Source organism: Argopecten irradians, chromosome 5, assembly GCF_041381155.1.
Source record: "Argopecten irradians isolate NY chromosome 5, Ai_NY, whole genome shotgun sequence".
In the NCBI taxonomy this organism is placed as follows: Eukaryota; Metazoa; Mollusca; class Bivalvia; order Pectinida; family Pectinidae; genus Argopecten; species Argopecten irradians.
Window position 1 is genome coordinate 41942252 of NC_091138.1, and position 15499 is coordinate 41957750.

Genomic DNA, 15499 nt, shown 5'->3' on the forward strand with positions numbered 1-15499 from the left:
ATTGCCTATAATTTCGTTATACATACGATTACAACAAAATCATTGCAAACTATACTGATGAAAAGGTAACCGTTTTAAATTAAATTTAATATTTAAACAACGTGAACAAGTGATGGAATTAAAATAAACTTTAATCATCATAAAAAAAATAAAATATAGCAACAAGTGACATGAAGAAAAAGAACAAAGAATATTGCTAAAATATAGACAAATGACAATATCACAGGTGCGTTTTCATGTGCATCTGGTAACACAATCGCAGTTCAAATTCAAGGTTTGCCTCTTATAAACATTTTAACACTAAAAAATAAATTACATGTGCAATACAATAGAGCTATTGAAATAAACTAATACTAATGAAGCAAGACATATAACAGCAATGTACGTAAAAAAAATATATGTTTATTTTATTTTTTAACGAAAATTGGCAATTTTATCATATGGCACGAACAGCCAGCCATCAAAGACACTGATGGACACTAAACAAAATTGGATGATAACTAAAATTGTTGTTTTCGAAACACAATTGATTTCAAGGAGCACATGAACTTTACCTAATAGTTTTTTACACAATAAAGTTTTGATCGAACCGGCTTGCTTAAGGAAAAGGGGTTCTACTTATCAATCATATTTCATACAAATACAGGTAATCCCAATTGTGCAAAATAATAAAAGATAGAACGAATACATACTGCCCTCTGAAAATGCTTTACAACGCTTTCGGCAGTCATCACTTATAAACACAGTTTTTATATGACATGAGTGCATTGTTGGTAAATAGAAATCTGCATCAAGTTTTGCTGATAGTGTACACATAACACAGTCGCCTTTTAAAGGCATGTGTGCCATAATTTTCATAATGACTAGTTTTAAAAGGAGAACTTTTAGTATGTTATTTCCCATCAACATTCAACAACAGTTTGAGAAAAATAATACTTTCAATATATACGTTTTAATTCTACAAAGTCAAATAAGACCTCAAAACTAATTTTGGCAGTATTTGTCAAAAATAATATTAACGTCTATTGTGCAGTTAAATGAATACATAAGGTGAAACAAAAGTGCAAAATGATGGTCTACCACTCAAATTCAATTTGCTGAGAGCTATTAATATTTGTTAAGTGACCTCTTACATATGTTTTACCACAACATACATTAAACAATTATGGCCCTCTGTTGAGGGATACGTCTATATTCCGACACATAGGGACATACATATTTGATGATACCGAACAATATTAAAAGAAAAAAGTAAAAGAAGCTATGAAGATTTTTCCCAACAACGGTGCTAAATTCGTCGGGCGGCCAAAAAATAAGCAACAGTGTTGCCATTGTTGGTTGACGTTGCAATTGACGTCAACTTCCGGTCACGTGCGGAGCTTCCAAGGGTTGTTTCCCCGAGAGTTTATTTCCCTGGAGTTATTTCCCTCGCCTTCGAATTCCGGTGAACTTATTCAATGTCTAATCCAATCAGAAAATTCTAAATGAAAGTGAGGTTAAATAACACAAAATAATTTTAACGTGCATACATGTACTTTCTACGTTTTAGTAATTTAATGTTGATAAAGCACCATACATGTTCCTCTATGTTTGTGGATTATTTCAACAGCTTAGTTCATCTAAACTTATGATTTTAATTGACTACCGAATACAAACAACAGGTCATAATTTCCGCCCAGTTTATGACACATATTACTTTTAGACAATCAAACGCGACGATCACAACTTAGTACAATTTGTATATCAATGTTGGAAATATACATCATAAAAGCTAAAGTTTTGGCACGTTGGAATGTTTGGCAACTTATCGTAAGAGGAAAATAACATTTAAAAACATTTTTTTCAATGAAGACGACTGATTGCACAACTCAAACATTTTGCATTCACTTTGGTCATGGTAAAGAATTAATGAATTATCATAAAGGTAAATTTCGTTAAAATACACTTGTTAGAATTGAATTTAGATATTGTTTTTATTCTACTTAATCGTTTTATGTAACTAAAAAAAAACTAAAAACTTTCTGATTAGAAGGTAAAATACCGTACACAATAAAAGAACATATTACATATTAATGATAAGAGTACCAAACATTCTAATACATTAAACAATATAATTTTGATCTACATTGTATGCATAGCGGAGCCTCGATAATCCGGACATTTGCGTAGCTCAAACTACCCGGATTGTGAATTTTCCGGACTGTCGAATATTCTACTTCGTCAAACAACAAAATCAGTTCGCTGATATGTCTTTCCGGATTGTGCGTTTTCTGGACAATCAGCGTTCGGATTATAGTAGGTCCACTGTACGAAAAGTATATACATCGATTCAGATACCCGTATTGACGTTATGAAATACAGATTTACAGTAGGATTGCTAACAAAATATTGTTATTACAATACAAATATGTTGAATGAATGCAGGCTCATCCTCGATATTCCAAGGGTTCCGATATCTTACGATCTCTACACCCCTGGACTATCTCATAGTAAAACTGGAGGCAACAGAATAGAACAGGTAATTTAGTCATACGATGTACATCAAAAGAGTCGTATAATTGTACATGTACACTGTGGTTGACTGTGTGGCTTTGATGTTAGGCGTCGCTCTCTCTGCAGTCTTCAAAAGGAAATCTTTAATAGCCTGTGATTGGTCAAATGTTTTCCGCTGAGCTGCCTTCAATTTCACTATGAAATAGTCCAGGGGTGTACAGATCGTAAGTGAACGGAACTCCTGGAGTATCGAGGATGATGCAGGTTCGACTCCTATCGATTGTGGACTGTAACATTTTATTTCAGCGCCTGATAATCCTTCATAACCAGGGATTAATATTACTGTCGTTGTATCCATCCTTGGACTATGTCATAGTGAAACGGAAGGCATATCAGGAGATGAAAAAACAATCACAAACCTGCAGAGACTTCATATGAAAATTAATAGAGAGCAATTTCATAGTCATAACGTGAACCGTTTTTTGATTCTTTTGATGAACATCAAAATACCAAACTATATACTCATCTGTTAACGCACACTGAAACTTTATTTTGAGATAGTCCATGGGTGGATTGGTCCGCTAAAACTGACCATAATCGCATGCTCAAAATTCTGAATTTGGCGGACTATGGGTGGATTTTATAACACAATAGCACCTGAGTCACATTTATTATAAATCTATTTACCAGTAATTATATGATTGACCGTTACTATTATCATGCATACTGTCGCCCAGGTATATGCAAAAAATACCCACGCTTTATGTCTGTATGGAGAGGTGTAAGGATTCTGCAAGGTTGGCGCTTTTCCGTTCATTTCTTTTCTAGCAAAATACACTAAAGCTGCCGGTATAACATATTGTATCCCTGCGCCTGCGTATGACCCTGTGACCCCGACGAGAAACTCCACTTCACTAGTGCAAAACGCAATTATAAACGGTGGTATAATCGCTCCAAGTGGAAACACTATTCGGTCAACAACCCAAGGAAAAGGGTTCGAATCCCCTTTATAGAACATTGTTTTCAAATTATTTCTCAATGTAATTGATATAATAGGAAAATTAGTGCTTAAAGTGAAAACTGGAAATAAAGCAAGAAAGTACTGGATCACTGCAACGTTTGTAACGGGTTCTGATGAGTCACACGGATCTGGTAGAAAATTTAAAGTATATAAGTCATTGAGTGTGTCAAAAGCGAATATTCCAGTGAATGAAATCAAAGCGTAAAACCCGAGAATAAGGAGGAAGTCTGCTCCGATGAGCTTGAATAGTCCTTTTTTATTTTTGATCGGAGTGACGAGACTTGGCAAAGAATGGTGGCACATGAACGAATAAACACAGACACCAAACAGATTCGGTATTCCTGAGAATTCTGCTGCTTTCGGGTGACCCTGACCTTGGCCTTTGCTTAATCTTATCACTGCTAGAACGACCATGGTCCCGAACGCTGAAAGAAAATATATGGAGTAAAATATTTGAAGTACAAAATATACAAAACAAATATATGCAAGAATTGAAGGCCATAAAATTATACAAATTCAGCTTTGTGGTATCCAAAGTCTGTACAATCTATTTCTGTATTTCTCAACTGTGAATACATATATTTCGTTTTAATGACACAAACACAAATTAATATCTAGTAAAATCTTAACCAAAGACAAAAGATTAATGAGAACTTTTAAAATATTTAATATTCAATGTATGAAATAATAAACGTTTGTAACTCACCAAGCCACCGCATTACTGTTGTAAAGAGTTGAAGATACTTAGTTTTCTGCACATTGAAGAAAACAAAGGGTCCTCCCGTCACTAAGAAAATAGCCTGCAGCGATAAAAGGGTATCAAAATCTATCAAACTACAAAACTACATGTTCGTTCATATGATACAATGTACTAATTTCATATCTTTGTAAACTCTATTGGCAAAATTGCCAATAAATGAACTGTTCCGTTGAGCGGTCCAAAGAACAGTTAAAATATTCTGTTGGACCGGAGTGACGTCACACCTACAATTCGTGACGTCAATGCATTGTTTTGAGTCAAATGAGTAAAATAAAACAGTTATCGACTGGGTTTTCGGGCAACAGATGATTTGTTGGACCGTCACACAAACTGTTATAGGAGAGAGGTACAGATATCACTTCAGAAGACAGTTTCTTCGGGTCAAACAAATCATTTGTTGTCCTTAACCCAGTCAACAACTGTATACTGTTGACCAACTAATGTTTGTGTAAGATTAAGTTTCGGGTATAACTAAGAAAATGAGAAGCCGCGAAATAAAACACCACCAAAAGGTTCAAACTATAATTCAAACACTTTAAAATTTAGAAGAACTTCGCCGTGAGATAACGTCCAGCCTGAAACCGCGAAATGACGTCACCACAAAAATGTTCGTTTCCCTTAATCATCATAGTCAAGATCCACTTTTAATTGACCTAAAAGGCATACATTTGGTTTCTCCTGAATCATCTTAGTATTGAGGGCTCTGATGTTTGTTTCATTAACGGATTATAATTGTCAATGCATTCCTATCTTACCAGACAAATCCGATAGGCCTGCCCTCTGCTGATGTCCTTCCCTTCCCAGCACGTATCACTGTCTGTGAGCTTAAGAGACTGATTACATGCTTCCGTAGCGTTCGGTAGTTTGTAAGTGCTGTGGAAATTCAACGTAAAATTGTTAAAATGCGAAATAGCTTAAATATATTTGGTAAAATTTTCCATTAGGTCATAGCGAAAACACATATTCTGTAAAATTATCCATGACGTCATAGCAACAACAAATGCAGACGTAAATTTTGTAGCTGCGATAGCCGTGCTCTAAGCAGCCGATTGTGATCGACACGGTTGAATGCCAGCAACAAATATTCTCAAAGAACATAATATTCGTTTTAGAATACAAGTGTTGTTTAAAGTGTAGCCAGAATAAAATGTTGGAAAGAAAATCAGAGACCAAGAAATATATGGGAAAGTATTACCTTTAGGCTAATGACTGCTCGTGACAAATGTCAATTATAAACTAAATTTAGTTTTAAAAACAACACGATCACGACAATCATGAAATGTTAATGTGAATGTGACGACTTTAACCTACCATATGACGTCACGTAGAGAGACTGGCACGGCAGCAGCGTAAATGGCAAGGTCCCCGTACAGGTAGAGGACCATACAGAGGTAGAAAGCCAAAAGACCCCCTGCAACGTAATCAATAAAAAAGAAACTCATTAAAACTATACATGATTCCATCTTTTATATTTCAGAATTATCACCTTGTGGGGGTATCGATTATAATCGAAAGTTCACGTCGTTTTCTTCAGTAGATATAAAACTACGCTCGTCAATGCACATGACGCTGCAATCAATGTCCAAAACGCAAGGGCAGAGAGCTAATATATATAGTTATATATAGTTAATAGCCAAAGAGAGAATGTCGTCAGAAGGATTTAAAGACAAATCATGTGACATATCGACGGAAAAGTGTCAAGAAAAATATTTTGGGACAAAAACATGTATAAATTATAACTATGACAATTATGATGTTATAATAATACATGTATATCAAGGTTCAGTCTCGGCTTCCATGGCCGCTATCGCTACATCAACATTCTATCTGAAAGGCATCCTGAGGTTCCGATCAATATACATATAACGATCTCTACACCCCTGGACTATCTCATAGTAAAACTGGAGGCAACAGAACAGAACAGGTAATTTAGTCCTTTGATGTACATCAAAAGAGCCGTATAATGGTACACTGTGGTTGACTGTGTGGCTTTGAAGTAGGGCATCGTTCTCTCTGTAGTATTCAAAGGAATTTTTGAGGCCTGTGATTGTTTCATATTTGTTCTCCTGAGCTGCCTTCGGTTTTACTATGAGACAGTCCAGGGGTGTAGATATCGTATGTGATCGGAACCCCTGGAGTATTGAGGATGTATGAAAGGTATTGGTTAATTAGATTTAAGGTCAGTTAGGGTCAGTTAAGGACGACTTCCCTTTTGTACAATGTTTAGAGGGAGTATATTCGTGTCTTCTTGCGATAGTGGGACTATTACCATTTTATTGACCCAGATGATTAGATGCTGTTATCATTTTGTGATAGCCATCTCATATTTCAACAAAGGTCAACTACAGTTGTGTTTACGAAACCAACGCTTGACTACCAACATCATCGGTAACCATGGTGATATATATGCTAACATTAATATGGACTGTGCAATATTTTATTGACCAAATAAAAAACCCAGTATGTAAATCGATCGTACATTGATCTCACATTAAACAAAGGCATAACAACGCTTTGATGTGTTGATGCATTGTTGAAGATGATAAAACGATAGCGGAAAGGAAAAGTCTACGCTGCTCAGCATTTACTCCAAAGGTTTTAAAACATCAGATATTGACGGGGTTTCGTAGTAAATCAATAGGCATATTGTTGTCGCCATATCATCATCTTTTGTGAATGATATCTGATCCGCATTTGATCTTGATGAATATTGCCTGTTTTATAGTTTTCTGGTTTTTGTCAACATATGTGAGATAATCCTTTGTAAATTCTATTTGACCTGCATTTGATCTTAATATACATTATATGGCTTGTGTCGCAGATAAATGCGAGAACAATTGCTTTTCTGGTACATCATTGTATGTTTTTCATTTCGTTTACTTAGTATAGATATACTATCAATGTTTATATTTTATGACATTCTAAAGTATGTAGGCCACATGCATGTAGAGGCCATGTTAAACCATTTATTAGTCGATTGAGCGTCTAATGTATTGATCATACAGCGAGTTCTAAAACTTTAGGCTTCAAAATACTAAAGACATCAAATAAAATCCAGCATGTCGACGTACAGAAAATGTCAATAAATATATAAAACATAAAAAAAATCGTTCTTATAAGATTTTTATTTTGGATGAAGTTAGAGATTTTTTCAGAAAAAATACGTTCTCTAGGCTTAAAAGCTATCGGTAAGTTTAGAGAAATATTATTACATGCATCTGATTTATCTTAAAGATGCTCCACCGCTGACAAATGGTATTTTTCACTTTCAAAATCAGGAGCAGACGATTAATTATTTTCCTTCAGTTACAAAAGTTACTTACCTTACACCATTACCACCATTGAAAAGTTTGAGCTTCTAATTTTACTTCAAGTTAAAAATATGAAAAATAATTAATTGCATCCCGAAAAAAATCCGTAGCACTATATCCTATATGGAATGAAGTAATGATTGCGCATGCAGTAAAGGCGAAATAAATTATTTTATGTTATTTTTTGTGTTAATTAGTCACATATATACACGATTAAACACCAATTATTGTTCAAATAATAAATTTCATTCATGTTCTGTCGGCGGTGGAGCATCTTTAAAATAAGCTGTGCAAAATGTACTTACATTTGTTGAAAATCATTTTTGCCATTTGACCCTGAAATGAAAAAAAAAAAATATGGAAGTTGAAACTGATTAACATAACCCTGTGAAAAATGTTTCTTTTTACGTTTTTTTTTCAATTAGCTCTATCAATATTGCTTTGGTAATAATATCAATGGCTAATGAAGTCGACTTTATAAATATTCGTCTTTGATGGAGTTTCTTAATGAATCAATAGGCATATTGTTGTCGCCATATGATCATATCTGATCCGCATTTGATCTAGATGAATATTGCCTGTTTTATAGCTTTCTGGTTTTTGTCAACATATGTTAAGATAATCCATTGTAAATTTTATATGACCTGCATTTGATCTTAATATACATCATATGGCTTGTGTCGCAGATAAAAAAGAGAACATTTGATTTTCGGGTACATCATTGTATATTTTTCATTTCATTTACTTCATTTATGAAAAACATTTTTGCCATTTGACCCTGAAATGAAAAAAAAGATATGGAAGTTGAAACTGATTAACAGAAACCCTTTGAAAAATGTTTCTTTTTACATTTTTTTTTCAATTAGCTTTATCAATATTGATTTGGTAATACTATCAATGGCTTATGAAGTCGACTTATATTCGTCTTAAAATAAATATATACGCATCTGTATTTGTCAATTATTTTCCAATGGGAAACCCAAAATTACTTGCCAATTCTGTCCTCTCCGTCATATCGCATGGATTTGTGCCAGTGTCGTAAGCACCTGTAAAACAGTCAATGAGTCAGAAGACGCTTAATCTTTGGAGCTCCTGACTTTATTCAAAATCGGTTTTAAATTTGGATATTTTCCAATTGTTTCTTTCTTTGATACAAGATTCACATGTATCATGCAATTTGTCTTTTGTTCCTTTTCAAACAATACGCATCGTCGTTCATAATCGTATCTCTTTTTTTGTGGGTTAAGTTAAAATCGGGATTTGTTTTTTTAACATTTGCTTACAACTTCGCCCCTTGCTGAGACATAGAAATAGAGTCAATATATGATGCAGTTTGACACATAGATTGTAAATTGAATCTCATCCTGTCCATTATGCTGGAGAAACTTTTTTTTTTTTTTTTTTTTTTGCTTCTCGGTTGGTTAGTTGGATAGGTCATAAATCGAATCAAGTCATGAATTAACAGAGATACAAAATAACAACAAACATCCCAATTTTTAATTGAACCAATGATGTTTTAGGTGTATAAAAAGGAATACGTCAGTTTTAAATCAACCACTCTGAATTATATAGCTTATTTTCAAAAAGGAAACATCTACTAATTTATTTCTGTTGATATCCTGTTGGATTTTTGGTTATTTGTTTGATATATGTTTTGGTATGCTTTATTTAAAGGGAATTGTCCAATTTCTCATGCAATCACTTGAGCTTAAAACTAACTCAAGAGATTACAACTTCGACCCCAGAGACAAAGAAATAAAATTAATTCATGATGCATTTCATCACACAGATTGCAACTTGAATCTCACCCTGTCCATTGCGCTGGAGAAGCGGTTTGGCCTCGTTCTCATCCTCTTCATAACTCACATCTGGTATATTCACAGGTGGCTAGAGGATAACATAAGTTATATTCATATATTGTACCAATAACAAACATAATTAAGTCATTTTGTCTTCGAAATCTTCCACGGTACTCTACACTATTTTACATCAGTACATCAAGATAATCACCCCTTAATTATTGTAATGGGACATTTCCAACTTAAGAATCAGAAGAGTTCAAAGTGTATACAGGGTGGGACGGGTTGTATAATCAGTATAATGAATAAGGTATTGACAGTTTTGAAATAGAATAAAAATTCGATTGTGGGTGTTTGTTATTTACGTAATGTCAGTATTGTGCGAATGTAAATAATTATGAAACATAAATTGAATATGACATGTTGATCGTTTTGGTTCCTTGTTCTTATTTCCTTGTCTGAGGGACAAAAAGAGAATAGCTTGCTCAGCTTTGCTATTACGACAGGTAAACAGCACAATATTCAGGAAATATTTCTACTGAAGATTTCATTTATCTGCTTGATACATATTTTTATCATGATTCAACACATCAAACCAAGAACATTGAAAAACCATTTGATCCTTACCACGTGCGTTTGTCCGGCGTCCTGTCTGAGTTTGGCATTAGCCCATCCCATTGTCTCGATCACAAACGAAACCGTCATGTTGCTACAAAGAAATCCAACATGTCATAATAAACGAAACACCGCATTTTTCCAATATTTAAGTATTATGTCTCTGAGGAGGAAGTTAACAATATGTCCTATTTTCATAATTTTCCCCGGCAATATCTAAAGAGCAATACTTCCAGCGTTACGAAGAGTCATAACTACACCTAATGCAGTCTCGCAAATTAATCTTCGTTTGCTTGTTTGTTTGATTAATTAACGTCCTATTTACAACCAGTGCCATGTAAGGACGGACTCTGTGTATGCAGTGTGTAGAGTGTTTGTTGTGAGAGGTGTGTGTTTGTGGAGACTTCGGTATGTTCGTGTTGTGTCTTCTTGTATAGAGGAACTCTTGCCCCTTTTATAGTACTATATCACTGAAACATACAGCCGGAGACACCAAGCGACAACCATCTAATCAATCAGCCCATCCATCATGGATCATACGAAAGAACCCTATGGTTTATTTCCCCTCAGATTTCACTTAAAGGCCCACTACCTTTCCGAAACGGCTTTTAATTTTTAAAATGGGAAAGTAATACGAGATCGACATTTTTGTATAGTCGCTAAAGTTATTACCTTACCGTTAATACTACACGTGTCATCACATTCTGAACAATTTGATTAACATAGATAAAATGTTAATTTTCATAACGCGGGTCGTCTTATGTTTCCCGCCGTCGTCCTAAATACCGCGCGGTAGTTGACTATCACGGCGTCAGACGGCAAAACAGCGAAATTACTCTCCACTGTTATCAAACATTACGCAGGAAATCTTGCATTATGTTTGGTGTTGTAACCTCATCTTAGGCCATTGGTATATATTTTCTGATGTTATTAATGTTTTTAAGAAACCTTTATGTTTTCCTCCGGAAAGGTAGTGGGCCTTTAAAACTGAAATTTAATCTTCTTTATAATACTGGCAAGACTAACACAAAATCGTTCGAGTTTTGACCTTGATCTTATAGATTAGCCACGTTACACTTATCAAAAGTATTTATATGCAATACATGAGTTAGATGTTTTATTAAAACCAATCCTTTTCTTAAAGATACTCCATCGCCGACAGAGCATAAATGATATTCTCATTTGAACAATAATTGGTGGGTATATATATGTCTAATTAACACAAAAAATAATATGAAATAATTTATTTGGCTTTTGGTGCATGCGCAATCAGTACTTCATTGCATATAGGATATAGTGCCACCGAATTTTTTCGGGATGCAATTAATTATTTTTCATATTTTTAAGTTAAAATAAAATTAGAAGCTAAAACTTTTCAATGGCGGTAATGGTGAAAAATAAGTAACTTTTTTAAGTGAAGAAACATACTAAATCGTCTGCTCCTGTTTTTGATAGTGATAAAATACCATTTGTCAGCGGTGCAGCATCTTTAATAATATAAAGTCCAGTCACCAAAATTCGACAGAAATGTTTAGTTACAATGACCTTTGAAGTTGACTTTTTAACCCAAAATTCAAATTTTGCTTGATGTTGCCATTGCGTGAAAGGACCATTTTTAATGTTAAAAATACTTAATGATTTTAAAAGATCCCATTAAAAGCAGCCTACAGAAAACAACAATAAATAGGAGTATTGAATAAATACTAATGCACCCACATCATATTGAAATAATTTACCGTTTCAACGAAACAATATATATGTATACAACGATATTGGAAATGCAAGACGGATTTTACTTCCCTGGTCTTTGATTCCATGTCTGCCAAAAGAGTCCGAAAATTTACGATACAATTTTGCGTATTTCGCAAGTGATAAGAAATCGCGAAAATCAACCATTGCAAAAATATTGTGAGTACAGGTTGAGTGGTACCACATGACTCTTACTTATACTCGCGAAATTAAATCACCGCGAAAACGAGGAAAGTCACCGCGAAGATGAGTTGATTTACAGTACGTATCAGAAGGTTTTGGTGTGTTATTTACATACCTCACGACGGCCAGTGCGATGACAATGATCAGACTCAGAAGCCACCCGGCAGAGGCGAACGCACTGGGCATGGTCAACGCTCCGGTACCAACGATCAAGTTAAAGATGTAGATCAGGCCCACCTTTTATATAAAAAAATCAGGATTCATGTTGAGACTTAAAGATCGTAAAACATGGTTATTAGACAATCTAAACTGAAACTACATTTAATGTAAATGTATAACGAGATTGATAATATTTAGATTAACGAGATTGATAATATTTAGATTCCCAGAGTTATTGCATCTACATGTAGCTATTATAACTGTTAATTATGATAACACTGGGGCCAGTATATTGTGATAATATGTTAAGTATCGCATATAAATTTCATTCCTAATTTTAGTGTCTCATAAGCCGAATACAGCTGTACATCATAAATCTTTTATAAGTATTGGATGATTTTTATTGTTCTGTGATTTTAAAATGTGTGACGCTTCAGTAAAATAATATTCAGGACTCGAATTTCAGGCTGTTTTACTTGTTTTATGCAAGAATATATACCAGATTTAGGAAAAAAATATGCACTTGCTTAATTTTAGCAAGTGTTTTTTTTTCAGGGACAACTCTAAAAATGACATAATGAGTGTAAATAAATTGATTTTAATGGAAAATATGGGGACACAGTTCTTACTATAATGTTGTTAATATACCTATTCACCTCACATCATGTTGTTAATATACCTATTCACCTCACATCATCATGCAAAGATATAACAAAAATGTAATTTGAGTACGGATATTTAATTATAGAAGTAAAAAGATATTTTAGCACTATAATTAATTACAAATATAGGGCACTTGTTAATATTAGCAAGGGATAAAAAAAATGTAAAAATCGAGCCCTGATATTATTGTATTGTATTGTTAATTAACTTAACTACACTTAACTTCCCTGACCAATTAAAAAAAATGTAAATCAAGATACATGTATTTTATAATTTCTTTCACACAGGTTGTCTTCTGTATTCGACCTTATATATCATCACACAGAATCGATGTTGACGAGATGATTATCATTGATGCTTCATGGTTGACATATAAGATAACATTTTAGGGAATCAATCAATATAGATGTCCTGGCGTTTAATTGCTATTTTAACATTTTTGTATGGTAAGCGTAACACACACGTTTATAATGTACATTTACATTTTTTAGGTTTTCTAGCTTCATCTTGTGAGGCTACGTCATATCTGTAACATCAGTGACCACAGCTCAAAGGTTTTTATGAGCTCATCCCAACAATAATTCTCAAGTTCAAAAAGTATCATCAAAATTTTATTTTATATTTAATCTTGATAACAGTTTTCTGTCCTTGAAGAAACCTATACATATGTATATATACAATAATGCATGGCACAATATATTTCACATTTAATACAATCCTTACGACGCCACATTGTATATATTTTGAATTTGTTATTTAAACTGCAAGGGCAATTTAAGGCTAATTTATGTGTATATGTAATTCTTGATATACACTTTTGGATACTGTATATACATTATTATATAAATGTAATGATAAAGATGCACAGTGATACAAGAAGAATTTATAAACCTGAAAACCAAATTCAACGACATTACTGAAGAAAAAAACTATAACTAAATACTAGAACACAGTTTAACATGCAGATGGCATATATACAAACCACAGGAGTTTAACGTTCTGTAAATAATATATATAAATATATAACGAAATACCCCTTACTTAGTATATAGGGGTATTTTTATATAATGTTACTATATATTATTGACAGAACGTCAAACTCCTGTGTACAAACTAATGTACTGGTACTGGTAGAGTACATTTTGTAGAAGAAAATACCACTTATCGTGTACTCACCAATCCCGAGTAGGTGGCCCCTGTGTCGGTGATCCCTCCAGCCATGTTGGATCATGTATATTCCTCCTAAGATGATAAATAAACGTCAATCTGAAGTCAATACATTATATGTGGGTAGTGTTTATATAGAATAACCGGTGTTTCCGGTTAGTGTCACATGATTTTTTAAAAGTAAGAGTTACCTCCCTTATTACAACAAACAGGAAGTGTACTAAGATTTTCACCGGTCTTGCTCAAGTCCCAAACTAAGACACTGACCACATAAAACGTTAGTCCGCTAAACCTGCCTATATTATTAGCCCTTTTTAATTTTTTTTTGCCTAATAAATAAGGCCAAAAAAATTAAAAAGTCTTATAATATAGGCAGGTTTAGCGGACTAATAAAACGTCACATAAATGTGCATGCAATTAACACCTACGACTTTAAATTGATGTGATATAAATGATTTGAAATGAATTGTAGGCGTGTAAAAACAACGGAAATTGATCAAATGCTTTTTATTTCCTTCTAGTTTTGTATGAATTAAAATAGCTACTAAATCTGATTTCCCTTACCCGAAATTAAAACCATGGGGATATCTGCCGCAGTATATTAAGGCCCAGAGTGGCACACGTACGTCCGTTAAACTTTAATAGATTTAAACACTGTACATTTTACCATATTTACAAATGTATGTTTACCATCTATAAAAAATACAAGCATACTAACAAGTCCTAAAAACCACGAGTCTCAATTATTATACATGTATTTTGTATACTGTAGACTTGTGCGTTAATTAATTGTTATTTATATAATTGGTGTGTAGCTATAAAAATATTTGCCGGTGGAATACGAAAATCGAGACGAACGGGCGGCATAGATTCATATTTATAACCATGTATTAGAAAAAGAATAGAAAACATGCGCTTCAGTTATGTTTTGGTCCAATCGCAATACTATGGTATCGTATCATTGCTGAAATCGACAGCAAAAAAACGATCTTCGAAAAAACAAACATTTTGCTCTTTTGTTCAAATACGCGTCTGATGAAGATGACGGTGAATATCCCATGGCAAGTTATCAAAACGTCACACAAAAACATTTACTGATTAAATAAAAAATATCCTTGCATACCTTGCATACATAATATTTCTTTTCCATCCAATAACGAAAATGTTTAATTGCAAGTGCGTACGAGACCGTATTTTCTCTCATACTTACACGTGTAATACTGGCTGGTCTAGGGCAATACACTCATGTCGTCTGAAGCTGTACATATTGCATGGCTACCCATGTAATAAAGCCTCGTGACGTCACCGCGTCAACAAAATTACTTATATCTCGGTACAACTTTAACATTTTTTTTCAGAAACTATGCTGTATTTACTTTAAAAGATACAAATAATAGAATCTGCGTTAAATATATCATGCAATTATCATGCATGGAGAAATGATTTGCATTCACTGATTTTTTTTCTAATTCATTTCTAAATGGCGGGATGTCGTAGTAGTAAAGTTGCAATTAAACGTCGATGTATGAGAGAAAAATACTCTTTCATAAGTGGATATCCACATATGAAAGAGTCTTAT

At 33.7% G+C, this 15499-nt stretch overlaps 1 protein-coding gene across 2 annotated transcripts; it reads right to left on the reverse strand.

Moving 5' to 3' along the window:
* Positions 1-113: 113 nt before the first annotated feature.
* Positions 114-14087, reverse strand: LOC138323904 (transmembrane protein 104-like). Of its 2 annotated transcripts, XM_069268831.1 has the most exons (10): positions 13930-14087; positions 12047-12168; positions 10012-10093; positions 9394-9472; positions 8579-8631; positions 7891-7921; positions 5586-5685; positions 5030-5147; positions 4221-4314; positions 114-3939 (listed from the first exon to the last, which is right to left on the reverse strand). In XM_069268831.1, exons 1-10 carry the CDS (start codon positions 13972-13974, stop codon positions 3173-3175), a joined length of 1491 nt encoding a protein of 496 aa, XP_069124932.1. In that variant the 5' UTR covers positions 13975-14087; the 3' UTR covers positions 114-3172. The 2 variants fall into 2 exon arrangements, with proteins under 2 accessions (XP_069124932.1, XP_069124933.1); XM_069268832.1 differs by lacking the exon at positions 12047-12168 and having other exon boundaries at positions 13930-14080.
* Between the last annotated feature and the right edge of the window lie 1412 nt (positions 14088-15499).